The 11,277-nt window shown below is 37.5% G+C and overlaps 2 protein-coding genes across 2 annotated transcripts in view; one reads left to right on the top strand and one right to left on the bottom strand.

Annotated features, from left to right (window-relative positions):
• The first annotated feature begins 1,039 nt into the window (after positions 1 to 1,039).
• Positions 1,040 to 2,016, top strand: LOC103838809. The gene is made up of 3 exons (XM_009115259.1): positions 1,040 to 1,573; positions 1,679 to 1,769; positions 1,829 to 2,016. Exons 1-3 carry the CDS (start codon positions 1,040 to 1,042, stop codon positions 2,014 to 2,016), a joined length of 813 nt encoding a protein of 270 aa, XP_009113507.1.
• An 8,140-nt stretch (positions 2,017 to 10,156) lies between these two features.
• The window catches only part of LOC117128199, a 28,109-nt gene continuing 26,988 nt past the window's right edge, over positions 10,157 to 11,277 (bottom strand). The window contains exon 2 of the mRNA XM_033280067.1: positions 10,157 to 10,296. The gene's annotated coding sequence lies outside the window, so the exon portion shown is untranslated. The remainder of the gene's footprint in view (positions 10,297 to 11,277) is intronic.

Here is an 11,277-nt window from a genome sequence, read left to right as displayed (position 1 = left end):
CCAGGTGCAGGAGGCGTGTCGGTGGCACCTCCTCCGGTGATGGGCATGTTCAGATTTCCCATAGGTCGGACCCGGGTGTTGAAACAACGCTTCTTGTTGCCTGCCGTGTTGAGGGCTTGGTTCTGGTCCCAGAGGGCAGTGTTCGCTGACTGAAGCTGGCTTAGCTTCCCGGCGCTTTGCTCCAGCTGTTTAGAGTGTTCGTCAAGTTTCTCCTTCAGACCTTGAACATCTGAAGAGAGGTCGGGGTTTTCTCCGGTAGTCTCCCGAGCTCGATGCATGTCGGTGATTTGGCCTTGCAGGCCGTCTATTTGCTTTTGAAGCTCAACTGTCGTTTGAGAAGCTTCAGCTGGTTCACCGTGCTCATCCACCGCCACCATCACGTAGTTAGATTACTCCCCTCCTTCTAGCACCAAACTGTTAGGAGATTTTTGTGTAGGCTCTTTATGATTACTACGAAACGATGGATAGGCTGGTAAACCATGTGAGTTTGTATGTATTTCGTGAGGATTCAAGTAAAAGAATAGTAAGACATGCTTGAAGAGATGTTTTATTGACTAGATGAACAAGAACGAGAGAGGTTACAAAGAAGATTCGATAAACCCTAGTTCTAGCCGTCTAGCTTTAATCTCTAAGCTTTTTAGAAGTCCCTCCCATGCTTTAGGGTTTTGGTAGCTCTTATATAGTCGTCTAGGAGTCGGTTCCATTAGGTTAAACTCTTCCATATTCGGAAATATGGAAAGTTCTCCTTATCGGAAGTTTTCCATTTCTTGGAAGGGAGCTCGGTTCCAGAAACCGAACTCAGGGTTCCTTCTAGCGGGGACCTAGAGCGTTCCCTTATCGGGGACCCGAGGGTCTGGGTTCTGCCTGGAGGCTGGATTAAATGATTCCAGGGTATTTTTCCCCAACATCGGCTATTAGAAACCGTACCAAGGAAGGACATATGTCCTGAGCCAGGAGCAGCACAACCAGTTCCAGAACCAAAAATCAGCAGACTGCTCAACAAACCGCTCCTTCGCCAACAACTGCTCCGCAAGACGAGATGAAGGGCCTAGCGACGATGATGCAGCAGTTGCTCCAGGGTCAGAAAATTCAAGGGAAGGCGTTGAATCAGGCCACCACGGTCATCAACTCAAGGATGAACCACATGTTCAATGACTTGAGATCGCGCATATGCGTCAGATGGACGTATGACAATGTAGCTAGCCATATGCGTCAGATGGACGTTCAGATCGCGCATACAGCCGATAGCGTCAAGAGACAACAAGGTACTCTACGTGGAAAGACCGACAAAAATCTAAAGGAATGCAGTGCCGTAGCACTAAGGAGTGGAAGAACACTGCCGGATGCAGCCCCTAAAAAACTATCAGCAGCAGAGAAGGGCAAGCAAAAGGAGGGCGAGCAACCACAATCCGAAGCTGGTCCTTATCTGACGAGGAACCGGAACAGTCTACTGAGACGGATCCAAACTCTGCTGCTACACCTGTTGAGCCTGTTCCTTCACGCGAATACACTCCTAAGGTTCCATACCCTGTTCCAGCAAAGACTTCTCGCAAGGATAGGGAGGAGACAAAGTGTAAGAAGATGCTAGATGATCTAACTATCAAGTTACCTCTGATTGATGCGATCGAGATGATACCCTCTATGCGCAGTTTGAAGAAACGTTTAATCTTTTGGCAAGATCACTGGGGACAGTGAGCTATTGTTTGTTTCAAAGGAGTGCAGTGCAGTGCTTCAGAACAAGCAGATCAAGAAGTTGGGTGATCAAGGAAGTTTGTTCTCTCGATACAAATTAGGAAAACAGTGTCTGCTTGTTCTCTTTGTGATTTAGGTTCAAGTGTCAACCTCATGCCTTACTCGGTGGCAAAACAACTGGGTTTCACAGACTTCAAACCAACAAGAATCTCCCTGGTGTTCGCGGACACATCAGTCAAGTTACCGGTGGGTATTCTAGAAGATCTCCATGTTCGAGTGGGAAACACCTTTGTTCCGACAGATTTTTTTGGTTCTAGAGGTTGACAAAGAACCAAGAGATCCCCTCATCCTGGTTCGTCCTTTCTTGTGCACGGCTGGTGATATCATTGATGTTCGACAAGGAAGGATTGATCTTTGATAGACCATGGATTTTACCCACTTTCAGCCATGGCCTATAATTGTTTTAATAACTAATTACTATTATATAGAGTCTATTTAGAGTATTTACAGGTTCAGGTACGTTCTAGAGAAATATGGTGATTTTGGAGCCGTTGAGGTGCATAATTGCACATGCGCCTCAGATGTCTAGCTATTGATGGAAACCTTCTTACCGTTAGATTGAGCCCATCGTTTGCAAAATAGAGCTTTGAGTTAGCTTTCCAATGCCGCCGGTCTGAGGTCATTCAGCATCCGGTAGCAGAAGTTATGCCCGTATTACTGAAGAGTGGTCAGTATGCCTCGCGAGAAGAAGCTGTCGAGGAGATGAAGGACTGTCGATCGACGTTACATCATTGGTGTCGGTCGACAGTGATGACAGAATGTGGGCTGAGCATATTTTATGACCGACTGAAGCCCATAAGTAACCACAAATTACTCGAATACCCTTGGACTGAGCATATTCTAAGCCATTGTTGATGGCTACATGCTCTTTAAGCTTTCTTTGATTCTTGTTCTTAGTGAGGAGAGAAGGGAGGAACTCCATCAGAGTCCTCTTCGAAGTCCATTGGTTTTGGTTTTATATTATTTATGCTTTTCATCTATTCATCTATGATTTTTGTGACAAATTTTCATGTTTGAATAGATCCACCTGTTAGGTTTAGGGTTCAGATAGGTTATGAAGGATTAGCCTAAAATATAGAATTGCTAAGATGTGATATTCATCATTGGATTGTTCTTACTGCTTGTGTTCTAGAATCATGAACTAGAACCCTGATCTTAGAATCATTAGGCACTATTATGAACGCTTGGTCTTTTCTCTGAACTGAATTCTATTGAGCTAGGATTGCTAGAAACATACGAGAGTTGATTTAGGAACCCTAGTGAACACATATTCAACCTGATCGTAAAGCTTGCTAGAAGCGATATCGATCGATGATCCAATAGATTAATCGATCGATATTGTGAAAGGTGTATCGATCGATATTCCTATAGAATAATCGATCGACACTTTCTTGTGATCAATAAATGAGAGTTGAGATCCAAGATCTGGATATTAGACTGTCTATACAACAGAAGTTGTTAGATTTGTACTCCCTGTTGAGTTCTATAATATCTTGCAAGCAACAATTAGCCTCTAAATCATTATAATCCTGATTACCTGAATAGAAACCCTAGATCTAGCAACCATCCTTCCATCAAACAACTCTCTGCCAAGCTGAATAATTGTCTTGTTCAACTTGTTTACTGCTTTATTTACTGCTTTGCTATATATATTTACTGCTTTATAAACTATTAGCCTAGCTTAATCATATAACTATTAGATCTAATTGGTTCCCTAATTCCCTGTGAATTTGATCCCTAAGTACTACAGCTCGACCTTTTATTTGAGAGAGTATAAATCACTCCTTAGGGTAATTTGAGTGATATCAAATTTGGCGCCGTTGCCGGGGAGCTTTGATCGCCATTAGATCTTATTTAGTTAGATTTAGTCTAGGCTTTTCTTCTGTTTCAGGTACATACATCTTAGTATCATGAACAACAATGAAGAGAGGATTTCTGCGTTCTTCATAGAAGGAGCCTGCTGATTCAGCACGATTTGTAAGTCTACGAGGGAAGTATCAATCAACACCTTACAAGCACCAGGGATCGAAAAGGTGGACCAGAAATCGATCGACAACAACACAACGTCATCGATCGACATTACTTGCGAGAAGTCAGAGAAGGTCGAGGTACTCATGCCAAGTATTCCTGAGAGGGAACCTATATACATAACACTTATGAAACAGCATCCCTTTCATGGCTTTCCCCACGAACAACCAATGGATCTGATACCACTCAAATTACCCTAAGGAGTGTTAGTTTCATCAAAAGAGGTTCAGATGTAGTACTTAGGGATCGAATCCACAAGGAGCTAGGGAACAATTAAATCTAGTGTTTATTAGTTCTAAGAGTTGTAAATATTTAAGTTAAATAGCAATAGTAACAAGCGAAATAAATAGTAAATTTAACTTGGTTGGATATGATATTAGACGCAGGGCCACTATTAAGGTGTTGGAGATTATAATATCTATAGATGCCTATTTGTTGCATGCATGATATGTTAGAGCTCAACCGCTTAACTCAGTGATCAGTTGTCGCATGTTTCAATGGTTTACAAACTAGATGTTGTGTCTCAACGGTTAGTATGTTGACAACGAAAGAGTGTCGATCGATGGTCCTATTGGGACGTCGACCGATACACCTTTGCCAACGTCGATCGATAGTCAGTTGAGGACATCGATCGACGTGTTCTAGTCAGGCCTATGCGCGAGTATGATATGCCCTATTAAGATACTAAATTGGCGGTTAGCCCTCTCTAGCAGTCCTAATATGATAGATAGATGTCAGGATGGGATAACAAGGGTGCTTGAATATGCAATCCTATGATCAAGTTCTAGTTAGCAAGGCTAAAACATGCAATGAATACAAATCTATCATGAATATCACAACAAGGCAGATCTATAGTTTGGGGCTAATCCCACAAACCTATCTGAACCCTGGATCTAATAATTGAACTACTCAGACATAGCAAAGCAATTCATAACAATGAAGAAATAGAAACTCATAGTATAGATGAAAAGAAATGATAACAAGGAGTTCCAATCACAAGTGGTATTCTCTTCAAAACTCTATTTTCTCTCAAAGTAAAACTTGTAACAAAAAAGGTATCCTGCCGTCAAAACACTTAGGCAGTATATAATCTACTAGGTTAAAAACTCATCAGGGCATTTTCGTAATTTGGCTTGGCCTTGGGTTTTAAGTCTGCTGAATCCAAAATGTCACGTGTCTGATGTCTCGGCATCGATCGATGGTACTTGTGTACATCGATCGATATAAATCTTCATCTGTCGAGGCATCTCCTGGTATCGATCGTCAGCACTGATGCGCATCGATCGATTGTTCTTCCTCTCGCCGACCTCTACGTGGTCAGCTCGGGTGAAATGTCCTTTAAGCTCCAAAATGCTCCAAAGTCATAGCTTTACTCCGAAATGCACCCGAACCTGAAAACATACCTAGAAGAGTATAAAACATAGATATATATATATAGTAAAACACCTATATACCATGGATGAAAACGGGTCAAATCCAAGGTATATCAACTCCCCCAGACTTACCCTTTTGCTTGTCCTCAAGCAAAACATACAGGCAGTCTCTCTGAAAGAAGTTTGAAAATATTAGGGACTTAAGATTTTAAAGCAAGAAATCTTTTCCTCAACAATTTTGTAACCACATTTAAAAGGTCCTAATCACAGAAGCACATTATGCAATATCCTAGTTTAGCAACCATTTCTAACATAACACAACTCATCAATTCACGTCTGACATCCCCTCTACTGACTTCATTTCTTAGCATAAATATAAAGTGAATGCTTTACCTTTGGAGTATCGATCATAGGATGCAAGGATTTCAGACAAGTATCTGGATCTGCAGGTAAAAGTTAGTTCCTAGTTTCTCTCTCTCTAATTTTCTCTCTTGAGTCAAAGTCTGCTTCCATTGCAGGATCAGTGACCAAGATTGGACAGGCTTCCATGAATCAAAACTTAATGGTGGTTGCCACCAAGCTCTGTTCACTTCTTTTTGACCTATATCCAAGAGTTCTTTGCGAAAGCGAGCCTTGAAGATTGCCGCCTCCAAGTCCTGTTTCGAACTCTTTTATTGGAGTCTTTATGAATCAAGCCTTAATGGTTTTAGCCACCAAGTCCTGTTCAGACTCATCCTAAGTAAACAATAGATCTTTTTTTTTTTTTTTTAAATACACTAACTATTCTAGGGTCGAACTTTAGAGAGAGAAAATGTGATAAATAATCTACACCAGGCGTTACCTTCCAGACCTGTCTGAAGAATCCGATCCCATGTATACCAAGCCCCAAGACAAGCGGTTATGTCAGGTTTAGTGTTGGAAATCAGCTTTGGTTGCTTCATACGTTTCAAGGCAAGTGTGTAGTTGATAGGTTGATCTGCTTTAGCATCTATAGTGCTATCTGCAATCAGTAAATCTAAAATGGTGCTAAAGATTGGTTAGATATCCTCCTATACATTAAAAGGGAAGTCACTTTAGTGATTTCTGCTGACATGTCATTAATATAGAGCTTCTCAGAAAAATTGTTATAATTATATTGGTCAATTTTTTTGAATTTTATTTTTCATTTATTTTAATCAATCACTTATGTAGACAAGCCCAAAACGATTGTCGATTTCGTTAAGCCCATATATAGCTAGGAGATAATAATTATCGATTTAGTTTAGCCTTGGGCAAGATTTAGAACTAATACAAATATTAAAAAATTTCCTTATTATTCAAACAGTAAACTTGCGCATGTTGATATCATATTAATTACATTTGCTTAGAAAATATTTTAATGTTTCTAATTAGTAGGAGTGAGCGTTTGGGTACCCGTTCGGGTTCGGGTCGGGTATTTTGGAGTTTCGAGTATTTCGGTATAGAGGTGTAGAACCCGTTCGGATATTTCTGTACTTCGGGTCGGGTTCAGGTATTTTTAGTTCGGATTCGGTTATTTCAGATCGGGTTCAGATATTTAGATTTTGAAAAAAAAAATTAAAATTTTCATTTCTCAAGATTCTTATATTTAAAAATATAACTTTCAGTTAACTAATTTTTTATTTTTAATAGATTGAATGGTTAATAGATTTGGACAAAAAAATTTAAAACTAAAAAGGCATTAATTTAGTTATTTAAAAAAAAAATTGGATGTAACTTTTTGTTAATTTTTTTAAATAAAAAACTTAACATGCATTTTCGGATCGGGTTCGGGTGCCACTTCGGATATCGGGTAAAGTGTCCACCCCTACTAATTATGTTGTTTGTTTTTAATAACTTAACTTTCTAATATGGATTACTTGCGCTAGTTGAAATCATTAAATATGCAAATAACTTATTGACAAAATTTATTTTTAATAACTTACCTTTTTAATATGGATTACTTGCGCAAGTTGAAATCATTAAATATGCAAATCACTTATTCACAATATGGATTACTTGCGCAAGTTGAAATCATTAAATATTATCGATTTAGTTTATTCTTGGGCAAGATTTAGAATTAAGACAAATATTAAAAACTTTCCTTATTATTGAAACGGTAAACTTGCGCATGTTGATATCATATTTATTACATTGCTTACAAAATATTTTAATGTTTCTAATTAGGTTTTTGTTTTTAATAACTTACCTTTCTAATATGGATTACTTGCGCAAGTTAAAATAATATCATATGCAAATAATTTTTTGACAATACACATTTAATATCTTTCTTTAAACGATTTCATTATTTATTGTGCAAAATATTGTGCGTCATTAATAGGAGAAATAAATTGAATGTATATATATAGGAGACACCCAAGGTCTTAAAATACAAACATTCTCTTTTCATTCTTTAAAGTATTATTCACAAATCTTCCTCTCATACTATTAAGGTATTACGACGATGCTGCTTGTGTGCTAAGAAAAATGTGTTTTGACGCAAAGGCTTCTCATCTTTCATCGACTCCACCCACTTTGCCTTGGAAGTTCAATACACATGTACAACCTAATAAAGGACTAACCCACCAAGGCAATGGGAACTCAGAAGAGCTACGTTGTGTCATTGTTGTTATTCGACAGTATGTTTTCTTAGCATATAAATCACCTTTATCTCCTCTATACTTCTATCTGTTAAAATTTTGTTATTACATGACAGTGGCGATCGAACTCCAAAACAGAAGGTGAAACTAAATGTTACAAAGGAGAAACTGTTAAACCTGATGCTGAAGTACAATGGTGGAAAGCCAACAGCTGGGGTGCGAGAGGCTCCAGCTTTTCTGTCATCCATCTTTTATCAGAGGCTTGATTCATTTTATATATTTTTTTTCTTTTTATAGACAAAACTAAAAAGTGCAGTCCAGTTGCAAGACCTATTAGATGCAACAAGAATGTTAGTTCCCCGTACAAGGTAGAACCATGAACTCAACTCTTTGTGTCTTGTCTCCAAAAAGCATGTCTGATCTATCCTTTCCATGTGTTGAATAATGGTATGGTCTTCCTTTTTTTATATGTAGACCAGGTCGTGAGAGTGATAGTGATCCAAAAGACCTTGAACATGCTGAGAAGCTTCGCCAAGTTAAAGCAGTTATTGAAGAGGTTCTTTAGTACTTTCTCTTTTTTTGATGAATATAGTCGGGGGAAAGTATTACATAGTATCATTTAGTAATACTATCTTATATCATTTTTTTTGTTGAATATACTATCTTATAAGTAAGCTAGCATTATGCATTTTTTATTTAATTCATGAGGTCATTTTCAAAGGAGTAAAAAAACCTAGAAAATTAATAATCGAACCAGCTACCTTTTTTTATTAGACCGGATATTAGTTCCACCAATAATCGTGGTCAACTTACCAACATGGTGCATATATGTCAAATTGACAAATCTACGTTTAAGTAACCCAACCTGTACGGGATTTAGAGTTTCTTTGTGAATCTCGTGGACTGATCTATCGCAGATTGGGATTCATAGGTGAAGTTTCAAGAAATTGTTATAATTTGATTGGTCGATTGTTTTTAATTTTTATTTATTTAATTTAGATCTAAAAATTTAGGATAAGTCTAAAATCATTTAACATCACTTGTCATATAATCTAACGAATATTACAAATAACAATTTATGGAAACTAATTTTCGAAATTATAGAAAGATTAATAATGTTTTGTTTATTACTTTTAATATTTATAAACTATAAAATACAATGAACAAAATTTTATATAAGATAATTATAATATTTTATACTCTACTTGATGAACTGTGTTCGAATATAATTATATAATAACTATTTTAAATATTACAAAATCCAAAAATGTTTATTAATATTATTTTTAAATTATTTATCGTTGTTTAAAGAATAAATTTATCATAATTTTAAAATAATTTATAAAATGCTTGCAAAATGCAAGGCAAGGTTGCAATTTCAAGAGTTAAGTCGAGATCTGGATTAAAAATTCTAATAACTGGTAAAGAAGGAAAGCCGCAAGCAAAAATATTGAATGTTGTCTACAAACAAGTTTTTCAGAATATTTCGTAGTCACGGTACGTAATTTTAATCTACTTTTTTTTCAAAAATAAATTTTAAAATCAATAAATTGTTGCAATTATTTATTTTTTATATTTGCTAGATGGGCTGTGATGAGTTAGGAGACCGATGACGGTATGTCAATTTAATATTATTTCATGTTCAATAAAATTTAGAAATTTATAAATCTATCAAATAATGTTAACCCGTCAAATTGCTTACAAAATTTATTTAGTTTTTTGCAAGTTTCTAATTGAATTTGCTTTCTTTATCGAGAAATGTACTTTATAATTTATATTATTTATATATAATATTTTGATTTTTATTATATTTTCTTTTATTATGTCTACATAAATGTTTGTTTATTATTTTTGGAAAAATAATATTATTCACCTAAAATAAAAATTACGAAACATATACAATACAATTCTAATTAATGATAATATAAAATCAGTTACTTCTAAAACTATATACTATTTATTTCATTTTTTGAATGAAAGTATCTTCGTAAACACACAAAATATTTTGTGACGTTGCAATTATACATACACACAATATCTGTCTCTTCATACTGACGTTACTATGTTCCCTCTCGTGAGGTACGGGCCGAGAGAGAACACAAGGTGCGGGGCCGTCATGTTCTTATGCCCGCACAGGGTGCGGGCCGGTCACCTAGTTCAAGTTTAAATCAATATAAGATTATAGTCCTTATTTTCAATAGCTAAGCATAATTTATTAAAATTCCTTTTATATAAGAATAAAATAAATTATATCAGTAAATCTCCTCCCAGACTTAAATTACACTGTCCCAGTGTAACTCAGTCGGAGTTATGATGAAATAGTTCATGATGTACGAAATGTAACAAGTAAGGAAGATACATCTGACCGGATTAGATATCGATCGATGGGAATATTTTACATCGATCGTCGTGTGGTTCTCTATGTCGAGCGATGTCGACGTCTCGTCGGCGGTCGATATTCAGGTCCTCCTACTTGGGTCTCCTAAATCTGAAAGAAATAAAACGAAAGTAAATAAATGCTAGCTAATAAAACCAAACTAAAATACCTAATAGTGGGTTGCCTCCCACTCAGCGCTTGGTTATAGTCATTTAGCTTGCCTGTGGTAGTGATTGGCTATTTGGTGGAGAAACAGCTGCTTGTTGGAAAACAAGCATCCACGTCATCTCTGCACATTTGGGACCAAGATGCAATGAAACTTCTTGTGGCCTCATCATTTCTTGTCCATTTGTCATCCATCTTCGCAAGTACATTGGAGATGTTTTGTAGCCTATCTTGAATGTTATCAATGCTGAGCTGGTACCAGCCTATGTTGTCATAGGCGTATGCTGAAAGTTCTGTCAGTTCCTTTTGCATTGACTCTATCATATTGTGTATCAGCTGCTCGCCGGCTGGTGGAGACTCGGCGTCGATCGATGCGATTATGTGTGCGTCGGTCGATCTCGGCGACTTACCATCGAGCGATTTCGCTCGCGTCCTGTCGATTGATGCTGATATCTGGTGCTGAGCTGCGAGTTGCCTCTGAATGGCTTAAACTTCTTTCTGTAGCCATTCTGCGTGGCTGTCTAGTCCACTGATTTTGTTGTCGAATGGAAAGTAGATGTCATCGCAGCATTTGTCAAGTCGTTCCTCCATGGTGTCTATAGCAGTGTAGATCTTGGATGTGATCTTGTCAACCTCTGCTGCTGTGTAAGGAAGTAACTCCACAGAATTCTTGCCATCGATCCAAGGCCCTCGTAGCCTGTCGATCGATGCTGATTTTGCCTGCAAATAAATTTGAATAGTAATGTTATCAATATCCCTTTGGGCATGAAGTAATTGACTAGACAATTTGTTTAAATCTATCATGACTGGTGATATAAAGCGGTCATGCATGTCCTCGTAAGTCCTCAGCCTCTCATTCATGGCTGAGACCTTAGCAACGAGCGATGTGATGGTACACATGTCGATCGATGTGGCTGGTTGTTGGTCCTTCTTGCGAATGGTATCCAGATCTTGCTGTAGTAGTTCGATTTTAGTGCTCAGCCAG

The sequence above is a fragment of the Brassica rapa genome, chromosome A09 (genome assembly GCF_000309985.2).
Source record: "Brassica rapa cultivar Chiifu-401-42 chromosome A09, CAAS_Brap_v3.01, whole genome shotgun sequence".
NCBI lineage: Eukaryota > Viridiplantae > Streptophyta > Magnoliopsida > Brassicales > Brassicaceae > Brassica > Brassica rapa.
This window is presented reverse-complemented; position numbering and strand designations above follow the sequence as displayed.

What these genes read in the sequence shown, in the direction of transcription:
- LOC103838809 (XM_009115259.1), top strand. Translation starts at nt 1,040, where the DNA reads ATGAAGGGCCTAGCGACGATGATGCAGCAGTTGCTCCAGGGTCAGAAA. An exon ending in GGATAGGGAGGAGACAAAGT is followed by an intron (nt 1,574 to 1,678) that starts GTAAGAAGATGC and finishes TCTTTTGGCAAG; the next exon opens with ATCACTGGGGACAGTGAGCT. An exon ending in GAAGTTGGGTGATCAAGGAA is followed by an intron (nt 1,770 to 1,828) that starts GTTTGTTCTCTC and finishes TTTGTGATTTAG; the next exon opens with GTTCAAGTGTCAACCTCATG.